Source organism: Dromaius novaehollandiae, chromosome 9, assembly GCF_036370855.1.
Source record: "Dromaius novaehollandiae isolate bDroNov1 chromosome 9, bDroNov1.hap1, whole genome shotgun sequence".
NCBI classification, from domain to species: Eukaryota; Metazoa; Chordata; class Aves; order Casuariiformes; family Dromaiidae; genus Dromaius; species Dromaius novaehollandiae.
Genome location: NC_088106.1, coordinates 15412601 through 15439936, shown reverse-complemented (window position 1 = coordinate 15439936; position 27336 = coordinate 15412601). Strand labels below are relative to the sequence as shown.

Here is a 27336-nt window from a genome sequence, read left to right as displayed (position 1 = left end):
AAAGGCATAAACACAAAATGTCTCCGGGAACATGTGGGAAGAGCAGAGTCCCAAGCCGGTTATTAACCCACTTGCAGGACAAGGCATTTGCCGAAGTTCAAAATTAAATTAAGAAAAAAAAAAAAAAAGCAATCTTACACCGCGCCCGACGTCTGCCCCAGCACCGGCACCCGCCCGCCGTGACGCCGGCAGGGCAGCAAGCCCCCCCCGCGGCCCCGCGGCCCGACCCCCCCAGCGCGGCGGCGGGCGGCTCCGCGGTGGCGCGGGCGGGCGCAGCGCGGGCGGCGGCGCAGCCAGCGCGGCCGCTTGTTGATCGCGGCGCCCCGCTCCGCTCCGCGCCGTGCAGGCAGCCCCCGCGCCCGGGCTGCCGCTGCGCTGCGGCGCCGCTTGCATTCTTCCATTGCAGCCTCCTCCGTTTTTTTTCCTCTCTCCCTTTCTTTCCTTTTTTTTTTTTTTTCTTTGCATGAAGATGGCGGCGCCTCTCGCCAGCAAGGCAGGGTCCGCCGGCACCAACAGCAAGCCTCCCTTCCCGGAGCTGGATTTCCGATCGGGAGCCAGGGTGGAAGAATTGAATAAACTCATCCAGGAATTCACCAAGCACGACCAGCGCGAGTACGACGACCAGCGAGCCCTGGAGATCCACACGGCCAAGGACTTCATCTTCTCCATGCTGGGTAGGGCAGGGGCCGCTCGGGGCGGGGGCCGCCCGGGGGCCCCGGGCAGGGCTCCCCGGCGGTGCGGCACCGGCCGAGCCTCTCCCGCACCGCGCCGGGGCCAGGCTGGGAGGTCTCTGGCCGCAGGGCGAGTCTCTCCCCCAGCAAACTATTTTTTCCTATCCGCTCCCTTTACTTATTAGCAGCGATGTATTTATAAGCGCAGAGGAAAGGCTAGGTCGCAGAGCTGGCCGGTGCCCGGGAAACATGCCGAGCAAGCGGGGGCCGAGGCGAGCCCGACCCTTTATTGTTTTTCCCTCGACTGTCGAGACTGTAGGAAATACTTTTTTTTTTTTTTTTTTTTTTTTTTTTTTTTTGACGGCTTATCTGGGTTATTAGACCGGCTGGTGCCTTTACAGGAGCATCCCCCTGAACTGCGTTTCTTGCTTGGGTTGCAAAACTTGCTGCGAGTGGAGCAAGTCAGATTGTGGCGGGGGAGTCCTCATCTGTGTGAAACTTTGAATCGTAGGCAGGGATCCTTAAACTGTAGTATAACAAGTGCTGGCCGTTACAGAAATCACCCGGGCTCTGGCATGACTAAGGCTTATTAAGATTAACAGCGGAATGACTAACGATCCTGACTCTCTAGGCAGTCAGTTCCTGATAAATATTTACCTTGTTTTGACTAAGAAATCACTCTTCCGAATGGAAAGCTTCAAGATACAAAAGGATCCTCTTTTATGTTTAGGTTGGACCTTGGGATCAGTCTTCCAGATTTGAATCAATATCCCGAACATTTTTGCATGTAGAATAAGCACCTGGGTAAAAAGCAGGTGTGGCCAGTCAGCGGTTCTCTGTACCTCAGAGGTGCGCATACGCCCTCGAAGTGTATGTGGCACATCCCAAATTGGATTACTAATAGCCTATATCCCATTTCTCATTCAGAAGCGCAGACCTATCATATTGCAATAGTAATTATTTTCTGTAACAAAGGAGTATCCTCTCCAGAAATCACTAATCGTCTGCTTCTTCTGTAACCGGAAACATACCTACACTTACTAAAGCAGCATTTACCTGCCGAGCTGGTTATCTTGAAGGTACCTGGATAAGCATAATTGCCTGCTTTGGGGTTTGCACAGCTGATTTTATGCGTGTGTTGCTTTTTCACCCAGGGCTGGACAGGATATAGCAGACTAAATTTAGCTTGAGAACAAGGACAACAAGTTAAAAAGTCAGTAGCATGTATATTTATAGTTGCTGTTATAAATATTTTTCCCTTCCTGTTTAAAAAAAAATGATGTGATGAAGCACGGGTTACATCAAAGTCCATAGGAGTTTTGTTACTGAAGACCTGACCCTACGGAAGTCATCCACGATGATGATCTGATACATCTTTCAATCAGGGCTTTAAATAACTATCTGAGAAAGCAGGGTTGGATGGGACGAAGCAAGAAAGAGAGAAAAAAGCCAGAACTGCAGTTTGGGGTGTGTGGGTAGTAGGTAGAGAAAGCTTTATAGTACCCTGTTTAAGCTTTGCTAGTCTTTGCAGAGGACAAGGACCACAGCATTTTTTTTTGCTGCCTGCACTGGCAGGAGAAGACAGTAGCAAAAAGAAAACTGGACTGTAGCGTACCTTGTATTTCTGCAAATGCACCTAAATGCCTTGCCATTCATGAAAACAGTGAGCCTAAGGCTGTTCAGGACTGACATAAATGAATGTGTAACGGGCAGGAGATGAGCCTTGTTCAGTTTTATAAATATAAACTAAAATGGGGTTTAAATAGGAGGTGCATTGCTGTTCAAGTTATATCTGGCAATTAACAATGAGACCTGTTCCTGAAAAAAGAAGAGTCTTCAGGACCAAGCACAGGTCAGAAAAGGAGATGGGGTGTCTGATTTGCCTGGGTTTGGCCCCAAAGGCTGCATTTCTGGATCAGACCCTTCTTAGTTGGAGCACTGTTCCTGGCTGAAGAGCAGCTTAAGTCTAAAAGGATTTAACTTACTAATGAATAGCTCTTTCCCCTGTGCCTGATCCCTCCCATACATACTGCTCTTATCTCATCGGGTGATGATAGGAAAATTAAACACAGCTCTCTGGATTTAATTACATTGGTGTGTAATTGGTGGATGAATGATAGGCCAGGAGACTTTGTGCAGGTTCTCAGATGTTGGTACTCCACATGACTTGGCCTCTAGGTCAGATCTTTGCTTGCTTTCTATATTAACTCTTGTTCCTCTATGTGTTGTCTTGCGCTGGCTATTGACAACTGAACTCTGGGAGATCTCAGGAGTTGTGCTATGATAAGATTAGGGACATGTCCTGCTAGTCATGCCTTTGTCCAAAATCTTGTCCCTCAAGCTTTGGAGCAGGATTGTAAATGACCCAGCAATCTGGTGATCAGCAAGGGAGTGTTTTCTGGATGTAGTCAGTTCTTGGGCATCTCATCATAGTCACCAAGACAGTACAGTTTTGCTAACGCTCTACTTGAAACAGCACATCTTTTGGAGTGCCTCTCCTGGCTAACATCCCATACTCGTGCTGAGCTGTGCCTGAAGATTACTTGTCACTTCGACACAGGTATTACTGAGCCTTAAAGGAGGGGAAGCCTGCATTAATCAAGGAGTGGAGGAAAGACTGTCTTGTGTTCTGGGCAATGGCCTGACTGGGGGTGACCAGGAACCAAGTCTCTCCCTGCCAGTCATGAGCCAGGCTAATTCTCACTGTCTCTCACGCTTTTTGTGTTTATCTCGCCTTAAACAAGTATTTTTAATTGAGTGATAATGTTGCAGTCAGTTATATTTTGATTTTTAAAGCACTTGCTGCTATTGTGATGGGAGGCACAAAGCACTGATGTTACAGAACCTTTCAGGGGTACCTGACCCTGACAGTAGTGTTCCCTGCCCCCTTCTGCAGTACAGGTACTTCCAGGAAACCTCTTTATTAAAGAGCTCCTCACTTTCAGTTCAGCACCTAGATAAAAATGTGTTGTAATGCACAGATGTGCTATGAGATTTTTAAAAACCTCATGGATTAGGCTCTTGAGTACTAGAATATTGCATATTAAATAGCCCCTTGAAATTTCCAGTGCTAATGCTACCTCAAACCAGCTCTGGTATTGGGGATACTGACTTGTTTTACTTCTTAACAAGGGGAGGGAGGAAAAAAAAAGGAGCAATGAGGTAAGAATAAATACAGACTATACAGAGCTATTTCCTCCACTCCAGGTACACACTGGCATTCAGTCTTCTAGAGCAGTTCTCAGGCTCTTCAGAGTGGTATTTTTTTTCCCTTTCCCATCATGTGACTTTTTATTTTCTGTGAAGAGTCAGGGGAGGGATGCTCAGGACACATCATGCCCCCCTTTTTGTTCTCTTTGGCCCCTTCCCCCCAAATCAGGGAAAGGCCTGGTTTAAAATGATGCTAAAGTGGCCTTTAAAAAGTGGCCTTTTTTGAAGGCCTCTGCTGTAGCTTTTTGTCACCTCAGTGGTTGCATCTCAAGTCTACAGGGGAGGTCTGGAGCCGCCTGTCCAGGTCTGCAGATCCCCACCGGGCCTGGAGAGGGTTTGCAGCCAGCTGCAACTTAGAGCTGTTGACAGGACCTCTAGAGAGCTTCTATCAGCAGCTGATAGGGGAGAGGCTGTCAGCCTATTCTGAGAGTGCTTCTTAGCTGTGAGCTTCGACGATTTACCTTTTCTGTGGTGTCTTCCTAGTGCTGGCCTGGGTGTACTGGTAGGTGTTTGTGGTAGAGGCAAGCCTCATAGTGGAGGTATAGGTGGCATCAGCAAAAGATTTCTACTGCCGAAACCAGCTTCCAGAATGGGGTTACCCTGCTGGGTCCCTGCACATGTAGCAGGGTTTCCAGCTGTTTCTTGCACGGATGACTCCTAAAACATGTGCGATGGAGGTGCAGATTGCTGTGCCAAGAACACAGGTGTCCTGACAACAGTTTGCTTTTATTAGCCCCTTTTACAAGAGAAGCATTTCACGGCCTCCTGTGTTCCTGAGCTCTGTATATCAGAACAACACTGGTAGTGTGACTCTGTCATGTGGGTCTGTGTGGCGTTTTTCTCACCTTTCTCTAACTAGCATAACTTGCTGATGAAACCTTCTGTTGTAGACTAGACTTTAGGCATTGTTGGAAGTGTTACCTGTTTGTCTCCGATAAATCACAGAAATTCTCTGGTTTCTGTTGTAGCATTGAGCTGACGAAATAGCAACAGGATTGGTGTGATCTCTCTAGGGTTAAGTCTTTTGTGTGTGTGCCTTTTCTCAAGAGAGGCCAATCATGATAGGAGCGCACTGTACTCTGAGGCCTATGTTAATAAAGGCTCCCTGCTGACATTCCCTGTGCTGCTGAATGCATAATGCACAGCTGTTAAAAACAACCTTACTGTATTGCAGAATTCATCTCTGGCGTCTGTTGGGCCACTTCTCCGTGCAGCCCACAAGCTTCTGTATTTGTATATGAGCTTGAGCTCTCTTGTTTTAAGGGGCAGAGTGCTATCGTGATATGTAATGCTAGGAAGGCATTGGTAGCTGCTATGTGGTTGTAGCTACCAAAAGTCAACCCATTTCTTCCATCCTTGGGATTTCTTTCTGTGTAACTAGTTAAAAAGGATCTGTATCCTCCTCTGTCTCTTTGTTCAAAGGAATTGCTGCATGTGTGCAGTGAAACTAGCTTGAAGACCTTTCTCTCAGTTTGCTTTGAGATGCTGGTACTTCACTTGCTTAACTACTGTTTTGAAACATTAGGCTGTGATGCAAAGTATTTAGTGTAATAGCTAGGAACATGTCCTGAGGGCACAAATTCTTGTGGTAGGCTTGTCAGACTGCCCACCGCCTGCCTGTTCCTTCAGTCTGTGGAAATATTTGTAAAAGATTTGGACGAGTACTTGCCAAGCCCAATTATGCAATTATGTTTTAAGGGCAATTTTATAATTATAGTGGAGGATGGTAACCAGGATACATGAATTGTTGGGGTTTTTTTGACTTTTCCTTTTTTTTCCTTCCACGTGACTTTGCATGAATGCTAAAACATTCAGAGCAATTCTAGTCAGAAACCAGTTGTTCAACTTTCTTTTAGGCAGCTGACTATTTTACAGGTGAATCTAAAGGCAAATACAGCCTTGCTCAGGAAGGCTGGAGGACATGTTTTATTTTAGCTTTGATGATTTACAGGACAGATGGGCACTTGGAGACCCAGAGCAGCCCATAGGCAGAGCCCAGCCTGTAACCGAGGGGAGACTCAGGATGTAATAGTCCTACCTTCACTTCTCAGAGGGAATCTCCAAGCTGTACAAGTTTCTTGGATAACTGGGACCATCATCTCTAATTTTGATTTCACAAATGCCAGACCCCTGCTGGCTTTGACCACCTCCCGTACAGCCAAAACTTTTGCATCTTTTCTCTGGCCCTGACATGTACAGTCTTGCTCCCATGTATGTCCCAGTCTTTTTGCTGCAAAGATAGTTTTCCCAGGTACATCTCTAAAACCTTTCCCTGTCTTGCCTTCTCTGTCCACATCAAACCCTAGCTGTTTGTACTCTACAAGATCAGTTAGGTGAGAAAGTGCCAGGAGGAAATGTGCTTAAAACCGTGAGATTAGCTCTCACCTCCCATCAAGGGAGGCTTTAGTTGCCAGGGCTGCTACAGCATGACCCTATGAACAGCAGGCGAGGTGACAACCACTGTTCCAGGCATGTCTTTATGGGACCTTGTGGTGGCAGCTGCAGGTAGAAGCTCTGGCAGTTCCTGCCCCTTGGGCATGAGGAAAATGGTCCATCATTGGGTCCATTACTTGTGGCTGAGTGATGCTAGCGTTTCTCAGAAGGCAGCATCAGCTGTCCCATTGGACTATGTAGATGCTAGCTTGGGGAGCAAGAGCTGTAGCTTATTTGCTGTGAAAAGAGAGGTTGAAGAACTGAGAACATTATGTGGGGTGACATCCTTCCTGAGCCAGGTTTTCCCTTAACAACGTACAGCTGGGATGGGTTAAGCTCCATATTCCGAAAGAAGACCACTACTTCTGCTGCTTACAGTAGCTTTGTCAGTTATCTGCTGAACAAGGAGATAAAAATCCCTGAGAGTAACAGTCCATTCATCTGTAGAAGGTACATGTAGACTTTCTTTAATTTACCTGTCTTTGGGATAAGAAACAAGCAGTATAGTAGATGGAGCACTGGGGAAGCAAAGAAGGGGCGCTGCCCTATTTTTTTCCTAGGAAGAGCATGGGATCTGTCATGGGAGCTAAAGCAGAAGACAGCTTTGGATGTGGTGCTCACAGAACTTCCTTTATTAAGGAAAAGGGAGTCTGCATGCAGGAGAGCAAGGGTGTGGGAGCTGAGAAATGTTCTTCAGGTGAGTGTCTCTAGTTGTTTGCCTGGATCTTGTACTGGTCACTGGTGATGTGAAGCGAATTCAAGAGACTCTAAACTGAAGTCTTACTGAAACTTACAGCCACACTTTGTAAGTTCCCCATCCTAACTATGGACTTCTGCATCCAGTGAAGGTTTATGACTTCTGATAGCACAACCCTGTCTTACCATACCACTAACAAAAATATGGGATTTGGATTCTTTCTTTGCTAATGTAGCTGGAAGGCAGTTTATGAGGCATTTCTTTCAGCAGCTGCTGATGTTCCAATTGACAGATGCTGCTATGGATTTTGCTTTCTTTATTAAAGAGATCGTCACTATTTCCTTTCATTTCTGCCATGCTGTTGCATTCCTTTTTATTGCAAAAAGCAAATGTCCTGAATGGATTAATCTGGATTTCTGTTTGGACCTTGGTACTTGAGCCAACCTAACAGGTTCCTGAATCATGTGTTTCCACATTAGATAAACTTCCTGCACTTCTTTCGAAGTATCATTTCAATGACTTTCTGGTATAAGGGAATTAAAATTTGCTGTAGCTTTTAGTTTGAGGAAGATTCATTTCCCTCTCCCCACCATATTTGACTTCTGAGCTTTTAATAAACACTTAACGCTAAGGAAGTTACAGCAGTCCTGTTAATGCATTCTATTTTATCTGCCAGACAGTATGATTTTAGTCTAATTCTAAAGCATTTAATTAGAAGGTGGTTAATGCATTTCGTTGTGAGCATGCTGGTGTCAAAAGTACAATTTGCATACCATGAATGGGGGCTGATTAATTACATTAAGGTTCAGAACATCTGTGTCTTGGAAACAGCATTGGTAGCTTCTCCCACCCACTCATTTTCAGGTCTCAGGGCAGAAGTTTGCCCAGCACTAGTTGGCTTCAGATTGTAGAGCAAGAGATGGTGGCACCCATTTCTCACCAGAAAAATGGTTCTGTAGGTTAAACTCTGAGTCAGGACACCATAGACCTGTATTTCGTTCTGAGCTACCCCACAGCTCACGTAGCCCTGTACGATTTTGCAAATCTAATGATATGTTCTGGGATTGCGATACCATCAGAAGCCTTCCCCCATCTCTGCTTCAGCTCTCTGTGAAAATGCAGTACTTGTGCCTTCTTTTATTCCTTGCTTAGCCTCTGAAAAGCTTTGTGGTAGAGGCACACTGACCACTTTAAGGTAGCTGTGTTCCTGCCTGACTGCTACAAATAATAGCTTTTTATTTATTTTTTAATCGTTAAATACTGAAAGCTGAGAGTTTGAGTCCAAAGCCATTTTGGGCGCTGTGGCTAGCAATGCTATGGGAATTAAACTCTTGTTACAGACTGCAGTCATCCTTTGCTGCAGAGAGGACTGAAGAACTGCACCAGTTTGGCCCTGCAGTACTGGAATAGTGAAGCACCACAATGTTGCCATTCTTCAAGTCGGGATGCCTTAGCCATGCAACCCTCTGAGGCTGCAGCTGGAAAAGGAGGTCTGTTTTTGAAAGCCAAGCTTCAGAAAGCATTCAAATACTGAAAGCCGGTTGTTGCTCTGTCATTTGTGTGTTGATCTAGTGGCTTTGAGATCAAGTACAGTTTAGCCTCTGAGATTATAATCTGACCTAGTTAGGCTGTTCTAGCAAGTAATCTTATTTTATACTGAAGGGATCCCAAAGCTCTGACAAATTAGTTTAAAGAGTACATTCTGGTTACAGTCTATGTGCCGATACAGTTTGGTAGAATCTGGCAATGCCAGGCAGTAGAAGGCAGCAGTTTGGGACAGAAAGCAAGGGAAAAATGCAAGGCATGGCCAAAGCTAGAAATTCTGCTAGGATTGCCATAAGAAACAGAGAGAATAATTTTCTGTCCAATGACACCTTTCTAAGGTCATGATTTAGATGAAAGTAGAAGTTCATGTGTGGGATGTTTTGGTCTTCTAAGAACTTCTGTACTGTGGCTTTCAGTCAGACCGTGTGGGATTTCTTCTACCCACTGGCGGAGTGAGACCTCATAAATAAGTTGGTCCAGAATTGCTGAGTAGCTAGGGAACAGCAGTTGCATCCAGAAAAAAGTAAGTTGGTTCCTGCTTTGCTGCAAAAGCTGTTAGGCCATGTGCTTTTTCTGTTCTAAAGTGTCTTAACTCTCCCATACGTGTTGTAGGATCTTTTGATGCTGCTCTATCCCTCTCTCAAGCAAAGATGTTTTTATTCAGTGCTGAAAATAAGATCTTGGTTAGAAAGTCAGTGACTGAAATTGTGAGGAAGCGATTGTGTTAAACAACTATCAAAAATGCTAAGGCAAACACTGTAATCAACTTATGTGCTTGTCCCTTCAGCAGTGCTTCACTTTGCATTTCAATGGATCTCTTGACAAGCTGGTGGTGCTTTGGGTGATCCAGGAATGCAATGGAACCTCCTCCTGGAAATGAATCCTTTGCTAATAGCTCTGGCTGGGCCTGTTCCACAGGACAGATGCTTGGAGATGTTTCAAGTTTGTTTTGTACCTCACTAATTAATCTATAACTTAGTGGTAGAACAGCAGGAAAGCTGCATTTGCTGACACTTCATGATATAATGATTTAATCCTTTGTGACACATTCCTGCTGAGTGTCAAAGCTGATAACTCTAATCTCTGTCGCTAGCTCAGTGTGACAGGAACCTGTTCTAGGGGGCATTTTGCAGGAGTTCACAAACTCTTGTAGGCACTTTGAGACCCATTCTTGTAAACATTTTTTGTACGTTGCCACTCTTGAGTGTGATTGTACAGCACTGCCTGGTGCACCGAGGAATCTGGAGTTGAGTGCAAACAAATGAGCTGACTGATTGCAATCAAATGAAATAGGGTTTGTCTTGGGATGAAGGGGAAATACCCTAGCTGCCTTCTAAGTATACTTCTTCTTTTGCCAGCATTCAGAGCAATGTAGTTATACTGATTAAGAGGTGCCTAAACCCTCTGGTCTTTGTTATGTTTAATTCTGCAGCCTGGGTGTGGATGCTGATCTGTACACCGGGATAGGTGTACAGCTACTCTCCAGTGTTCAATGCTTGTGATACAACCAGCAGAGCAATGTTCTGTTCTAGTATGAACAGTGAATGTTTGGGAAGAATTCTTGGTTATTTTAAACTTTTGGTTGATTGGTATTCATAAAACAATTTGCAGCTCTGCAGATAAAGGAGACAATGTCACTGTAATGACTCTTCAGGGGCTCTGTTGCCTTCCATCTCTGAAATCTGCGTTTTGAAAGTTGCATACAGCGTGGTGAATGGCAGATCAGGTATTGATATTGGTCCCTTGATATTTGGCCCTCAAAGCTTGAGTTCCTGAAATGTCTGTATTTCATAGACAGTAAGAGCAACCATGTACTAAGCAATCACTAACCTGAGGAAAATAATAAGAACACAGGTCTTTCTGCAAGTGCAGCATGTCTTTGAACAAACTGCACCTTTGGAATTAAATGGCTGCTCTTTTTGTGCATAAAAGCTGTAATGCACCTTTAAGTGCAGTGAAGAGAGAAAGGAGCTGTTAGGAAACCTTGAAATTCCTAAAGACTGGATTTCACTAAGTATCTGTCAGAGGTTTGGTTTTTTTGTGCCAGGCTGTCTGTAAAAGCTTAACTCTGTGTTCCTGATTTTCCCTGGTATGCACTTCGTGCATGTATAAAGCATGCAGGTGAGGCAGCAATGTTAAACTGAAAAGGGCCATTTTCACACAGACTTGTAATAACAAAGAATGAATATGTCTATGCGGTTATTTTGTTTGTCTTGGGGGAACAGGGGGATTCATGTGTGCTACGTAATGATTACCAAAAAACGCTTAACAAAACTACTTGCAGATTATCAGAGTTGCAGACAGTTAAGCTACAAGCTAGCCTGAAAACCCAAAGGAAAAAACGTGGCTTTGATCTTCCTAAACCTAAATTCTGCCTCTAGAAACATAGACTACTCTTGAGTTACTTTAAAAAAACAGACAACCCCTCTCATTCCCCCACCGCCGCTGCAGACAGGAGGTTTAGAATCATCTTTTTATCTAAGCGGTATCTTAACAATGCAGATAAAGAAATTAGCTTGTCTAAAAATCTGTTGTTAGGCTGGAACCAGCTCTTTAAGACATCACTTGTATATATGAATCATTTCAATCTATTGTGCTAGTATGCATCACTCTGAGTTCTCAATCTTTTTTTAACTAACCCTTTCTTTACCTTGGAAATGCTTATGTGCCTTTGTTTTTACTTTTTTTGTCTTATTTTGCCCAGAACAAAGAATTTAGGTGGAAACATTGTTTTTCAAGTTCAATGATGATAGTGCTCTGGAGCGTGGGAGAGCCTGTTTGAGAAGTGATATAACTGAGGTGTGCGGGGGGAATCTCATCCCCCTTTGGCAGAGCTATTCTGCTGTGACTGATGTGGCTGTGCTGAGGCCAGCCCTGCTTGGCAAAGATTTTAGGAGTCCTATGGAGGAGATTTCTGTCTGAGGGAGACAGGAGCAGGGGAGACAAATGAACAAAATACCCAGACCCACAGCATGTTGATAGACCTCCTGTTGTTCTTAGTTTGCCTCTGTAAATAGCACTAGTTTCCGCTGTTGTGCACCAAGACAATAATAAATAACAATCCTTAGCATTTATACACCACTTCACAATCTTCAGAGTGTTCAAAACACACTAACTAATTCAGTCGAGATGCAAATATTCTCTGAGCAAAGCTGCTCTTCTTGCTATCCAGGGGGACCTTTCCTTACAGCTGGGACAAGGCTTTTCTTTTTCTCCTTAACTAGAGCTGATGGCAGGAATGTTCTCTACAGGGATTAAGTCTTTCTTCCCTAAGTTTCTAAGCCTTTGAATATACCCCTGCTTGCACAGGAATTGGACCACTCGTCATATATGATACTACTAAGAAAATTATGCAGGAGACTTGTCTACAAGTTCTGTGCCACAAAGATGTAGACCCAGAGTTAACAGGTACATGGCTCCAGAAGCTGTTGAGTTTGCAAAGGTGCTGATGCAGTAAGTGCATCTCTCCAGGCTTGCATAAGGCCTTTGGGAAACATCGTCATCATTGGCACCAACAGCCTTGAGGTCCATGGGCCTCATAGCAGCTCAGTGGAAAAAAGGTGCGGAGGAGAATAAACATCTTTCAGTTTTGACCATGCTGGATCATCAGGCCATAGACTAAAGAGAATTTAGGATGCTTCCTGGATGATGTTGGTTCATATTTCTCTAGATCTAGCACCTGCTAAAGCACCTGTCTGTCTTTTGGGGCAGGAGAAAGCCCAACAGGAGGCCTATTGCCTGCTAAGAATTGTGTTTTGGGGAGTTTGTCCTATTGTTCACAGTCCTGAATCCTGAGCATGGAGTAATACTTGCAGTGGTAGGAATCTAATTTGTCTGGCCTTTGACTGACTTTCTGCCTTGACATTTTCTGTGTGTATGTGCAGTGATGGTGGTAGGGATTTTGATGTGTCTTTGTACCATTGAGCTAGAAAGGACTAGATCACTAGATCCACTCTTTATTTGGGAGAATTGCATTTCTTGTTAGCATCCCATGAAGGGGTCTAGGAGATAAGCATCTTTCCTTATCAGGGTCATATAATGACTTGCTTTTAGTGGTTTACTTTGAAAATAACTATTTAGGAGTCTTTGTAAAGTGGTGCCTGGTGCTGTAGAGGTGCCTGTGTGCTCTGTAGTTATAACCTTCTTTCTAACCTGTGAGGTTTGGTCATAGCTAGGTGACAACATTTCTGGATTGCCTCTTTGTCTGACTGCTGGGTAACTTTCTTTTTAGAAGAGGTGCCTATAGGTTTGACCTGCGACTGATTCTGAAAGAAGAACACAGGTTATAGTTTTCATATAAATGGTTGTACAAAAAGGAATGCCATTAACCTCTTAGTGACCTAATTACGCAAGGAGATACCAGCGCATTTTGAGATGAAAACTCATCTTGCTACAGCTTTCCCTTCACCCAGCTGTGCATGGGAGAATAACAGAGTGGTTTTTGCAGGTGATGATTACTCTTTCAGTGGCTTTGATACCCTCATTTTCTCTTTGAAGTTAATGTGCAGATTGCTGGGTGGCATCACTCAAAGTGACTGACTGAGCTGCTGCTGTATGTGAAGTGTCTCTCAGACAACTAATTTCCTGGTCAAACAGCACATTGGGTTCTGCCACGAGACATTTTAAGGGAGCCGGTCAGCTGAAGGAGCAAGGTATTTTAAAGGTTTATTATTAGCACTCTTGCTGCCAAATACAGCTCTGAGTCTAAGACTGAAAATGTTCCCATTAAACGCTGAGTGTGAATGGCTAAAAAAAGGATTTTGTGATTGGACTAGCAGACTGATATAATTTGTCATAGAACTTCTACAAAATAATAGAAATTAAGTGTCTACTTGTGCAGTTCATTTTCTCCAATTGCTGCTTGTGTTCCTGTGCTGGAAATGTGGGAGATTTGGGAACCTTCTTTCACTTTTGTATTTTGGTCTTTTGTGTCCGGGCTTCCCTATTCTAAAACTCTGAAAGGTTTAGTGACTCTTTTCTCTTCTGAAGTTAGGACAAAATAAGCTTAAAGCATTGGTCTTTGCTTTCTGTTGTGTCCCTTCCTCCTACTCCTGTTCATAGGAGCAATGTTTGTGGACAGGTATAGAGCACTTCCAAGCATTTTTCTTATGCATTTCTAATTTCTGACTGTGCTTTTCCCTCTAAAACATTCCCCTGGCCATCCTGTTTCAAGGGATTAGGTCCAATAAACCAAATCTAAAATATCCTCATTTTTTCCTGCCTTCCTCACAAGGCTTAGCTGTACTGCCTAGCTGAACAAACCCCACCTTTGTCTTTGCTTTGGAAGAAGAAACAAGCAGGCTTGTTGATTCCTGCTGCATTAACACTATCCTCCTCCCTCCCACTGAAATAGTGGCTGTCGGGGGGTAGGGCAGAAGCTGCTTGCTGCTGTTTCCATGAGACCTCTCAGGAGGCTGCTGCAGTGAAGATCTCCTGCACTCAGGCCCCAGAGACCTTACAGCACTTACTTGGGCTGTAACAACTGGAGAAGCACAAGCAAAAAACCCTTTGTGCAATAGTGCATGGAGAAGGGACACTGAGGGCGCTAGGCTGAGAGCACTGAAGACTCCCAAAGGAAAGCCCCAGACAGACACGGGGTGGTGTCCATGCCCTGACCTCCGTCCCGTGGCACATCTGAACCTGAGCCCCCAGCTAACAACCCCTGAGCTACCAAAAGCCTGTCCCATGGCACATCTGAACCTGAGCCCCCAGCTAACAACCCCTGAGCTACCAAAAGCCTGCTCTGAGCATGCCCACCTGCCTGCCTGCCCTGGGGAATTTCAGGAATGTGGACTTCAGCAAGCTGTGGGGCTGCTGCTGCTGCTCTCCCTCCGTTCAACCCAGAGCTTTAGAAGCTGTGGTGGGGTTGGCAGGAGCCAACATTAAAGAACTGGAGAGAGGCCTCTTCCCTTCCCTGGCATAGCACAGCTTCACCCCTCTCTCTTCACCACCCCTTCTCCCAATCCCTTTGTTTTTAAGGCATTAAAACTTTAGTGACTAGGCTATTGAAGAGGCTGCAGTCAGTGGTGTATTGCCGCCAAATTACAGTTTCATTTAAAGGGGAAATTCATCCTCCTATTGATCTAAGGAGGTAAAAGGAGAAAGTATGTGGGAAGATGAAGGTAGTATTGCTGATGCAGACCTCTCTCCTTTGCTGTCCCCTGCATGCTAAAGCAGCCTCATTTTTAGCTTCCAGCTAGTTGAATTGCTCCTGCTGGAAGATGTGGGAGGTCTGCTGTTGACCTGTATGGGAGCAAGATCACACAAGCTGGTCATAAAAATCTCATGACCTACTTGGCTATGTCCACAGCTCTGTGTCTTCTGTGGCCTTGCTCTGCGTGCATCTCATACAGTGAGGCAGCCTGAGGCTGTGGTTTTGCGCTCCAGCTGCAGGTATGGCAGCAGGAAGTGGGGGAATGTCCTCCTTAGTTCCCTTTTGCACTTGTGGGTAGTAAAAGGTCCTCCTCTTTGCTTTTGAAACCTGCTGACACAGAGAAGCAAAAAAATTTGTGTCCTCAGCACAGCAGGGCAGCCGCATGACTGGCATCTCTGAAAGACCTTGACAGTGTATCTGGGAGTCCCATCCCAACTCTGCCAGCGCAGAGTTCATATACACACAGGCATTTTGTGCCACACTTGGTTACTGGAAAGTGATTCAAGCTATCCAAGGTGCTAACTACAGTACAACAAGCAACCTGGACCCAAATGAGACCCCAGTGATTCTACAGGAAAACAAAGTTATTTTTAGAGTTGTTGCTATTCTGTCCTGCACCAGGGAGGGTAATGCCCCAGTTTTGTACTGCAGTTCATCATTGTTCTGCCTTATTCCTCATTTATTGATCCTGCCTATTTTAATTGGCAAATACTGGTTGCAGACTCACTGGCCTGAACACCTCCTTCCCAGCCCTGTGTCTTCTCACCTAGATGTTGGAGACGATCCAGGGCTTGTGTTTCTCTACAAAATATACTTACAATTGATGCTGGTCGCCTTGCAGCAAAACTATTTCTGTCTTGTTGATGGCTTGGCTTGCAAGCTGAAAATGTCTGGATGGAATTTATTATGCTCTGACCATTAAATTTTAAAACACTCTTAATGGTAGATGTTAAATCACTGCTGTCCCAGTTCCAAGCTCTGTGCAAAGTTCCTAAGTTCTTAGGAAGGCATTTCCCCTGCCTGCAATCTGTGATAACCCTTGGTTTCTGAGAAGGACAACATCAGGTTACAGGGCCATTCACAGGACAAGCAAGCAGTAGTTTGGTGAGGGACCTGTATGCCATCTGACCGGTGGCTGGCCAATGTCCAGGCATCTGACTGGCTCTAGTGAGCAGAGCCAGGCAGATCTGGTACGGCTGTGGTGTGAACGAGAGATGTTTGTGTCGGTGTCAGGGTGCAGGCACTCTGCTGGGACACAGGGTTTGTGTGGCTCTGCTCTTGGCTTTGTTCCTCCTTGACTAAAGCATCTTTGTAATAGCAAGCAAATAAGTCCAGTGTTTGGCATTAAGCTACTTACAGCAAACTATTTTATTTTTGTACATGCCTAATAAACACTGAACTGTTCAGTGTTGTCACTTGGCATGGCTTTGTCCCTTGCTGTCAGGAGCCTCTTTAGCTTTCCCTTAAGGCTGAGGAAACACTGCTGTGAGGTCCTCAGTGAGTTTTGAAGGCTGCTTCCTTGAGGATGACATGAGATGAGCACTCTCCTAGCTGAGAGGGGACATGGATGCTGTTGCCTGTAACCTTTGCTTGGAGGACACTAAAAGCACTAAGGCAGTATCTAACATTTCTCAAACCACTCTAGTAATCTCAAAGTGCTTTTCAACTTCTTGCAAAGACAGGCCCAGCAGGTGTGTACAACTTGACTTCCTCGTCAAGGAAAGGGAGGTGTCTTGTTCCACATTGCATGTGTTTGCAGGGGAAGCAAAGGCCTATGCCTTTCACATGGCTCCATCCTCCTCATAGTAGCCTAGTGCAAGGCTTTCTTTTCCATCAACATGAATAGTGTTTGCTGTGCTTTGCTTTCTTTCTCCCAAAGCTGAACTTCATAAAAAATCATCATCCAACATCAGGCTGGTGGGAAGTGTTTGAGGTCAGCGTATCAAAAAAGGCTACAAAATTTTACTGTATGCTGTGGCAGAGTTTCCTAGAGGCTGAGCTTGACCAAAGCGAGATATCCCCAGTCCTCACACACCGTTCATAGCGGTGTTTGCAGTGATGGTAGCTAGAAGTCAAGCTCTGGATCATTGTAGCCAGAAGCTTAAAAGCACCTTGTATTTGAGAATTTTCGTCTACTGGAAGATCCCGCTCTGGGATTTGCTTACACTGGGAGAGACAGGCAAAAGTAGAGAATGGTGATGCTGGACCAGGGGTTTAAGTAAAACCACCTGCAGTGAGAATGCTTTCCCAGAGTGGGAATGTCTGTCTCAAAATAAACAGAAACTCTGACTTTTTATCTGTTTATTCTCACACGTGTAAAGCTTGAGCAGGCCGTTTTAACAGTGCTGCCGTATGGTTTCCTCCCGTATTAGAGGGGAAAGTGGTGGACATGGACATCCTAATGTGCATGCTTCTGTCTGTCTGGACCTGTCCCATCAATTAAACAGGAGTTGACGTAGCCATATTTGAAGGTCAGCTGTTTTATAACCTAATATTACCATTTTTTTTCCTCTGGGCTTATTATCTCCCTCCAGCCTGCAGCTCGGCACCATCTGGTGCAGGCACACAAGGAAGGAAGATTAGAGGAAAGTAAAGCAGCTTTGTTTGCTTCCCTCATTGCTTCCGATGTAAGAGACTGCCGATTCCTCTGTACAATATTGAATTTTAAGTGGTGGGAGGGGCTGGATCCTGTTAGCCTTCTAGGGGAGAGGGAAATAGTCTGCACTTACCAGTGATCTGTCAGGACGTGTATCATGATTCCTTAAGGGACTTACGTAGCCACAGACTGCAATTTGTTGTGTTTTATTTTATATTTAAGTACTCTGGCTTTTTTAATGGCTTGCTTTTACCAGCACCTATGGGTTTTTTTAATGTGTCCATTGCCAAAAGCACTTCTAAATGATTTACATGCTCAGTGCTAACCCAGACTACAGTCTGCCTTGGTAGTGAGGTGCTGTGAATGCCTGTAGCGCATTTACACTCCCCAAAGCCACCAGACAGACACAGCACAAGCATGTTCTGCCGCACGGGGAGGTTCGTCTGCCCTGATGGTGTCCGTCAGCACAGACTAAGGAGATGCACTGTTGCTTGTCCATCCCCAGCCTAGCAGGGGAAGCACCCCCACCTGCAAATAGCACCAGTTGTTTCCCTTTAATACACAGGGTCGGGTCTGCACTCAAGCTTTCCCCTGTGTCCCTTCCTCTGGAGGTATCATCACTCTCCATTCAAACTGCACACTGGTTGTTTTCTGTAAAAGCAAAGCTCTTTTCTTTCCAATAATAAAACAATGATAATTAAGGAATGCTGATGTCCTAGGCCAGCAGGATTACTTGCAAACCAGTATTTTATTGTTTAGCTTCAATGCTACAGATTTTGCATTGGGCTGTTTTGAAAAATAATGTCTCCAGCCATAAATAACTATTATGTGTTTAGCTATTTGGAAATGATGGCTAATTGGTGTGCACTGGTTGGATATGAATATCTGAGCCAAGTTATGAAAACATTTGGCTTACTCTGTGATTCATGCCATGTAGATGGCACAGTACATATAGCATATAACGTGCACACAGACTCTTTGTTGTCTGCCTTTTCTCTGCTACTGTGTAGTAATCTTCGCAACTGAGATTTTTTCAGGTCAAGGATGCTGTATACAAATGCCAAGTTCCTGGAGAGAGGGTAAATCTGCTTTGAGGGCTTGGGGGTGTTGGTTGGTTGGTTTTATTTCTTTCTTTGAAGAAAAATTGAAGTAAGTTTCCTACCCCTCCCACAATAGCGAGAATCTTGAAGAGAACCAACAGCAGCAGACATCTAAAAAAGGAAGATTTATTTGGGGGCAAGGAGGGAGTTCAGGGTTTTTCAGTGCTTTACATTGGCAAATCTGAGTGTGTTCTTACTTCTTCAGCTTCAGCTAACCCTCAGCACTGTGCAGGATGATTAGGTCGAGCAGAATGCTAAGGGCATTGGTAGCTCCAAGTCATTTTTGTGGTGCAGGAAAGCTCACTATACACTGGTTTGCATGTACTTGATGGCATGGTAGAAAGGATGTCAGTGCTTGATGTAGAGTAAATTAACAACTTGAAGTCTTGTTCCAAGCAACGTGCATTTTTGTATCCCAGGTTGGTACGGAGCAGCTTTGCTGCTGGCCTAAATAGCTAATTTAATTTGAGGTTTTCATGCTTAATTATGGCCCCCTAACTTAAGGCAGCTGGAAAGTGAAACTCCTGAATTAATATTGAATGCCAGCATTTTGATTTGATTTTTGAATCTGCTTGCTTCAGACTGGTTGTGGTATAAAACTCTGCAAGCTATGTAAGAATAACCACATAAAGTGGAATATGCCAAGAGAGATGGACTGAGAATTTATTTACTGTCTTTATAATTGTGCTGGACTTTTTATGGAATCCTAGTTGTTGCTTCTTTAAGGGAAACTCAGTCTGTCTAGTAAAGGAATATCTGGAAGCTATAATTTGTAACAGAAAAACATTTGTCTCCTTTCACCCATGTTCTGATACAGTTCTTTCCACTGTAGTCTTTGAGGATAGGACTGGATTTTTCCTCTTATAAATCGGTGTAACGCACAGTGTTTCTTCAGTATCTTATTCAGCTTTTCCTGTCCTCAGCATCTCAGTTTATACAAGGTTCTTCCTGGGGAAGATCCATGATAAAATGAGCAATGGTTGCCACACTTCTTGACAGGATCCTAATCTGCCTATTCATATTTTATTTTGCTTCAGTTTCTAACTCTTGTCTTCACTGGTATTGAAAGCATGCAGCCAAGGTTGATGAGAACAAAACTTAAGCTATGGTCAGTCCCTACTTAACTGTTTGCTGCTTTTGAGGGAGGAATGTGAGTGAGCAAAGCCTTTTAATCTCTCTTATTCACCTCCCCATGACGCACCCCAATGCAATAAGTTGTTTTAATTTGCCTTTTGAAGAGCTGAGAGCTTAGTCACTGATCTGAAATGGTGTACTGTGCCTGATGGTACTGAGTGCTCTGCAAGGAGTTTGGGTTCCTTTAGGTCTTTGTCTTTTCTTCTGGATGACAGGAGATGGTTACCCCTTATGGGCATGAATATGGCTAAGAATACTCCCCTGGGGAGAGGCTGAGTGCACAAAGTTTTCAGATTTGTGGGGACAGGGAAGGAGTCAGCACAATGATAGCTGGCTTTGCTATTCCAGGTTTGTGCCCCAGAAGAAAGTGCTGCTAACAGAGGCCTTCATGTAGCTCCTGGTACTGGGGCCACAGCGTTACCCACACTATCTGCTGGCAGCTTGGTGGGGAATGGACCAGCATTACTGCTTCATCCGATACACCTCCAGCAAAACCATCCTGCAAGTGCCAGGTTAATGGTTGCCAGTAATACTTAAACTAACAGGTTTTGGTAGAGTGCAACAGTTAAGTCCTTTACATGTTGCATATCAGAGGATTCTAGTTTATATTGCCAGTACCACTAGTTCTTGACTGGGGGCAGACCCCTCAGTGCTTGTCTGTACAAAAATTGATAGAAAGCTGTGATATTTGCCTTGAAGATGTCCTTAGGATATAAGTAGCAAAAGCATTTTAAGTAGTCCTGTGCCTCGTGCCCCTCTGTTAACTTTCACTTTTATTGGGTTGTTTTAATCATTGATTGAACTGTTTGCAGTTCCTGCTCCTTTTATTGTCCCTCTTTGCATCCCAACAAAAATCCCTGTTGCTCATCTTTCAGCATTTGTCCTATTTGTTACTGGAAGTTCCTCTGTAGAGGAGCTTGGAGGGGTTTTGCTCACTGTTTCCAGCAATAACCGAGATGGTTTTGTGAGTTACGGAGAATAAACTGGATTGATTACCCTTTTGTAGCCTCGACTAGAAATGCCAATTCCCTTGGTCTGCTGTGCGCTCAAGGCCATAAGCCAAGCTGCTATCAATTTTACCTACTCCTCCTGTGAAATTGCTGTAGAAAAGACGCTTTCCAGATGATGTGTGTGGAACAGATGTGGCTGATATTACCAGATGATTCAGCTAAAACTGATGCCAAAACGTCTTCCAGAACTCTCAACTGGCTGTCGGGTTGAGCAAAGGAATAGCTTGATAAAATGCTGGGCTGGCTCTGCTGTCTGTGTCTGTCTGTAACTGCAGCCATGCCAGGTCTGGTTCCCTTTGATTTGCCAAAGGTATAAGAGGGAGACAGGATGAGGGGTGCATGCAGATGTCTCCTGCCACGGGGGCTAGGGAGGCAGTGGAGATGTGTGTCCAGCACTGGGTGCTCCAGCCCAGGAGTATCAAAGGAATACAGAAATGCCTTTGCAATCAGCTTGGTTAATGCGTGGAGGTACTTGCACACAGTCTGTGTCCAAACTGTGCACGGCTTCCCCCACCCCAAGTGTTTCTTTATTGTCAGGTACTATCAACACAGAGATAAACTTGGGTCTGTTTGGCTGACTGTATTTCCTTCCAGCATCTTCTGAGATGGAGGAAATCGTGTTTTCATAAATAAAAATGTGATTAGCTTACCTGTTTTTCCCTTTGCAGTTACGGTTGGCACTCTCCCAGAGAGCTGCTGGAATAAGTTTTTTGAGGCTAGATGCATACACACACTTTTGCCGAAGACAGGACTGGGCAGCTGCCCTGAAAGTCTAGCACTGTAAACACATTCTTTTCTTTAAGATTTGCTTATATGTAGACTGAGGAGTGCAGGAAATTAGCAGAAGTGCTTGTTCAGATTTGGCCAATGACTTGACAATGCAGCTCTTTGGACTTTACTGCTGACATTGTAATTCAGGGGCACTTTAACTCCAATTCAGATTAAACTTTTATGGTTGGGTGAAGTCCAAGGACCTGTGTGCTGCTGTTGCTGCCTGGAGAATACAGCCCAGTGAGCAGACACTGGTTGTTTTGTAATCCATTATAGTGAAGGATTAAGCTGAGCTGATGGGCAGGTGAACCAGAGGTGTTTTTTTACTCCATGAAGTAATAGATGTCCACAAAGGATGTTTATGTGGTGGGTACAAAGTTGCCAAGTCTTGGCACTGGAAAATGCAGAGTATACATTTTTGTGTCTTTGACTGTCAGAAATTGCATTTATGCATGGTACCAGCTGCTTCCAGCAGCCAAAGCATGGCGTCTGGCTAGCCTAACTCATGGGTGCATCGCAGGGAAGAAATGTCCACAAATAGTGGTGGTGGGGATTGTCTCCCCTTCCCTGGTCCTGGGCAAACTTGGGTTCTGGCAGAATCTTCTGCTGAAATCTATACTATGGTCTCCCTTAATAGAGGAAACTATAGGAAGAGCTGTGTTTTTCCTCTGTGACTGCGGAGTCAGGAAGGGCTAGAGGTGAGAAGCACAGGGATGCCATTCGGTGCCCATGAGAAAGCTGGCACACAGGTTCCTCTCTGTATTTGCCCCTGTGGGGGGGATGTTCAGCAGCCCTACCTGCCTTCCATTAGAAAACAGGATATTTTCCTATTCTTCCTTGGTTTTGGACTGTAGGCTACAAACCAGGTTTGCTGTGGAAGTGAGCAGAGCAGCCTACAAAGCACTTTCTACTCAATGTCCCAGGTGGGACATTTGGTCCAGGTGACAAGATAATTTTGCTTTTTCTGGAGGACTCCTGTTTGCTTTGTTCTAGCCCAGAGTGTGGCCGTTTCCTAGCAGTGAAAGGCCCACCCAGGAGAGGATGTAATTTGGGAGAGGTTGTATGTTGCATGCTTGTGCTACTGCAGACTATTGGATGTAACCTTGATGTTACAGGGGAAATGGTGGTCCTTTAAGCAGTGTGTGGTGCTCCCCATGCTCTCTGCCTTTACACTCCAGCAGACTGGGGAATCGGGCAATATTTGCATAGTCTGGCTTGCCTGTTTCTGTGGAATTATTAGATAAGGCAGTTGGGGTCCCAGCTGCACCTCTCTGGTTTCTTTTGTACTTGATGTTGTGTCTTCTGTTTGCTTACCAGCTGCAAAAGATTTTCCTTCAGCTCAAAATGCAGGGGCTGAGGCTTTCAAAGCAGGAGGCTGGTTGTTCTCTCCCGTTGGTAAAGCCAGGTTCTGTCAGCAAAATCTTGTTGAGACAGTTGCAGTTTTTGCCAGGAAGGCTCTTCCTATCCTTGCCTGTGTCTGAGCAAAAAGCAGCGCTGAGGGGCAAATAGACTAGGCTTGTGTTGCAGGGTTTCACTGGCAAAACTTTGCGAGTCATGACTTGCATCTCTTGTACCATTTGGCTATGCTGACAGGAGAGCTTGCAGTAGACACAGGGTTCATAGAGCTTTTGTATTGCTACAAAATTTTCTTAAATGATAGGGTACTTTGTGGTGTTTTGAATTTCACCCATGACTGCATGCATGCTCTGGGCCTGAATGTAAAATGCTGCATATCATTGACTTAGGAGTGTTTTGGTAGGTTACAGACCACCCAGCTAGCACAACAGCCAAGCCTGTGTGGATACAAAGATGAAGTAAAATATATTTACCATGTTTTTATTTATCTTTTGCCACAAAGATTTAAAATGGAAGTGTGGGTGCTGATTGGGTAAAGAAGCTGTTTTGTATATTTGAAGTGTAAAAGTTTTCAGTCACTTGCACTGTGAATAACTTGCTCCAGGATCAGAAGTTTGCAGTTCCCTTCCTAGCCCTGTCACTGTTGACTGTTGAAGAGGATTCAGCAGAGCAAGAGGAGCACAATTTGGAGGAAATTCACTTATCTCTGCCCCACCTCTTCCCATGAGCAAAAGGGGGGGGCACAATAAAGACTTCTGTTTCTTTGAACCCAGAGCAGACTTGCTGGGGAGAGCAAGAGAGAACTCGGGGAGAGGAGAGAGGACTCTATCGCTGCTGTGCAAGTGGCTGTTAATCGTTGATTACTGAGTACTGAGAGGGTGAGCTTTTATCATGCTGACCTTAGGGAATATTGAAAAGATGCTGGCACCGACCTCTGCCAGGATTTAAATCCTGGAGGTTCAGAATCCCTTTGTGCTCTTTCAAGGAAGAGGCAAATCTCCGTGGTAGCCACACTCTCCCCTCTGCCTCGGGGTAGGTGCCTCCGCTGTACTGACCCAGATTGCTGCTCTCTCCTCTCCTGGGTGAGCCTTTCACTGCTGGGAAACGGCCACACTCTGGGCTAGAACGAAGCAAACAGGAGTCCTCCAGAAAAAACAAAATTAGCCTGTCACCTGGACCAAAAGGATGTCCTGCCTCCCATCCGCATTTTGTTCTTACTGTGTGTAGTGCTTAAAATCTTGTGGACATAAGCACAGCGCTGCAGGGCCTTCCCTCTTCCCCTGCTTCGCCCCCACCTAATCTCATTTTGCTACTTAGTCACAGCGGAGACCACTCTGATAGGTTTATGTGCCCCTGCTTTTGGCTGGGTGTGTTGTGCCTTATGTTCGGCCTGGGACAGTTGATGTAAGTAAGAGATCAGGTTGCACAAATCTACAGCTTCAAAGTCCTCCTGTTGTGTCAGCAGGTGCATGCATGAATATTAAGTTTTCATCCAGTATTATATCTGGAAACAAAAGCTGTGTGGTAACCAACATGTTACAAAATGCCAAGGGGGTGATGCACTGATCTCAAACTAGTAATACGTGGCTGAGAAACCTTTAATGAGCTCACCCACACAATGCAGAGGCAGACAGTCCCCTAAGAGCTTTACCCAGACTCCTAAAAAGGTCTAAAGCATAAACCAATGGCCCTGGTACCCACTGGCACCAATAATGTTGGTGGGGGGTATTCTTAAATTGTGGATTTGGAGTCCGCTCTGTATTCTTCTCTGACATTCTCCCCTAGCTAGTGAGGAGCTGTCAGAGAAATGGCCATCTGGGAGATGGTATAAAGAGACTACTAAGCCTATAAACCTGGGATGCTTGTACAGAATGGGAGTGGTTCTGTCTTAACCTTAAGGGTAACTAGCAGACAGCTGCTAGAAAGAAGAAATGTGGCTTTGTGCAATGATGTGAAAAATGTGAGCCAGGAGCCTGCTGGTAGGTATATGAAGAGCTGATTGTGCTGGAAAGAAAAATCTTAGGCGTATCATGGACACGAAGGTATCTCTGTATCAGTGATTGGGATGGAAACCAAGGCTGAGCTGAGCAGAGGCTTTCAAAAGTTCCAGGGTACTGAATGAAAGGGCTGATGTCTAGTTTGTGAACACACCCTTAGTGATTATAGTTCTCAGCACAGCTGAGAGCTGCTGGTACATGATCTCTGGAAAATTTTCTCATATACCCATATAGTCAGAAACAGTCAGAAATCTCTCTGGTCTTTCTGCTTCTCTCACTAGGTGCAAGTTAGATCAACCCATATGGTGGGGGAGAAATGGGGACCTTCGTATTGTAGGTGGCACTGGAACATGGTGACATGATTAAAAGTGATGGGATTCTGTAACTTGTAGCTATAAACTACAGGCATGGGCATATTAAGTTATAGAGGTGAGAAAGGGGCACAGGAGCCCTCAAATACCTCCCTAAACTCTAGTGAGAGACAGTATGTGAATGTGAAGGGAGGAGAAGGAACTAAAATGTAACTACAGATAGTGTGTCTACGAAGGTGAGCAGGCTAGCAGGACTAAACTGCTGCAATGGCCTGGAAAAAAGGCTGTGGGAGCCAAACACTGAGAGAAGATAAGCAAGTGAGGCTGATAAAGCAATGGGCAAGAGGAGAGGCTGATGCTGAAGTAATCTTACGAACTAAATAGAGTTTATTCCAGAAATAATTACTTGAAATATTAAGCAATGGAGATTGTTAAGGAGTTAAACTCAGTGCCTGGTAGACATGATTGTCCCACGCTTCAGGGACCCTCTGAGTGCAGGTTTTAAAAAAAAAATCACAAGAAAGGACCCTGCATTTCTCCCCCCTCGGTTTTCCTCTCCTGTCTCTCTTTGGTGAGATGGAGGGTCTTGCAGTGCTTGGAAGAGTCTATGGAGACAGGGTCACCCTTAGAAAGAGGAATGGAAGGGAAAACTCAGCATATTCATATATCATAAAGCTCCAGAGGAGGCAACAAGTGACCTCTGAATAACAGAAGCCTGTTTGAGGCTTACACAAAAGGGTACATAATATGTCGCAAGAGCTCATCGAGGGAGAGGAACACAAAGCTAAGGATGTAATCAACGGGAGGCAGTCCTTGGAAACGGCATGTGCATGGTAGGCTGTGGGCGAAGGGAGCAGCTGAGCTGGAGAATGATGCTGCAAGGGAACCGTGTTGGTGACGGAGTTGTGTCTTTAAGTACGTGATAGCACCACAAGGTGATCTGATTATGCAGATGGCTACTCTAGCATTATGTTTGCTTAGTTTTAGTGCAAAGCTATAGGCAAAGACAAACAAGAAGGAAGGAAATGAAGGTCAAGGTAAGTTCCTCTACAGCAAATGCATTAAGATGGTTACAGGGGAGTGGCAGACCTGTTAGTATTGCAGATTGCAGCACATTCTCTATGCTGATTGAGACTAACAGGGACAGAAGATAGAGCAGGGCAAAGAGCTCAGTTTAGATAAAAAGGGATGTTCTCTTGTCCCAGTGAGTAGGAATTCATGCTGATAGACTTTAATAAGGTGTCTGGAAAAGGCTCGATCATATGTGTTACCATCAGGCACTGTTACTGACTTTAAATTCCTCTTTCTTGAAAGACACTGCTTATTTATGATAATTATGAGCAAGAAAATGCAGACCTCAGCCAATTTGACTGTCAGGGGACTAGAGAGGAGCAGATCTTAGAACTGTATTTAGAGGAGGTTACAATACTGCCTAGTGAAGGTTATAATGTTGCCCAGGCACCTTCATTGAAAAAAGAAGTCTTTCCACTGCAGGGTGACCTGAATATTTGAATAATTTTAAATGTAAAGTTTAAATATACATTGAAAAATTATTTGATTTCTTTTCGCAAAAGTATCTTTTCTAGCAGAGCAAACCTTGTACAACATACATGCACAGCATGCTATATTCTGTCCTAGAGGCAGCAGAAGAGCCACAACAGATTTGGTTAGCGGATCATGTGGGGTCTTCTAAATTGACAGGAACACCAGGAATGTAACCTGCACTGAGAGGTCTTCCTTCTGGAACAAGGGCCAGGCTTGTTCTCCTTTTCTTCATTGATTCCTAGTCAGTTCTGAGTCTGTAGTTTTGTATGCAACAGTAGTAAGTATTGACTCCACTGTGTGCTGGGGACTTAGAGGACACTTGAAAGACTGCAGAAACAAAACCCGTGAAATATTCTTCTCTGTCCTTTCTTGAAGGAAGTGCTAGCCTTGGGCCTGAAATGTCCTGGATGGGAAAATTGCTTCTAGTAACACACAGTGGCACTGGCTTTATGGAAATGAAATCTCTGTGCACCGTTGCTCTCTCTTCCCCCTGCCTTTTTCAGGTGGAGGTTGTTGCAGAGCCCTGTGGTGCTGCTAGGAAGAGCAAACACAGGGCTACAGTAGCATCCTGGGAGCCGCTGCCTGGTCCTGCCGTGGCACCACTGGCTAAAGGCAGGGATGTGACACCAGTGGGTATTGCTCTGTGTGCTCTCTGGTGTGCGCTTTGCTGCTCACACCAGCCTGTGTGTGATGGGCAGAGGGACATCTCAGCCTGCTTGGTACTTGGCTAGCTCTGTGCAGAGGATGGGTTATTTTTAATTTCAAAGTGGCATTTAGTCTAGAGTTGTTTCTGGAGTTGCTTCCCT

General features: G+C 44.9%; 1 protein-coding gene across 2 annotated transcripts in view; it reads left to right on the top strand.

The window, feature by feature from the left end:
- The first annotated feature begins 206 nt into the window (after positions 1-206).
- MB21D2 (Mab-21 domain containing 2) overlaps positions 207-27336 on the top strand; it is a 62589-nt gene continuing 35459 nt past the window's right edge. The window contains exon 1 of one of the 2 annotated variants that reach the window (XM_026093524.2): positions 207-674. In XM_026093524.2, the coding sequence (XP_025949309.1) occupies positions 464-674 (211 nt within the window). In that variant the 5' untranslated portion in view covers positions 207-463. The remainder of the gene's footprint in view (positions 675-27336) is intronic. The other variant, XM_026093525.2, reaches the window with a different exon arrangement.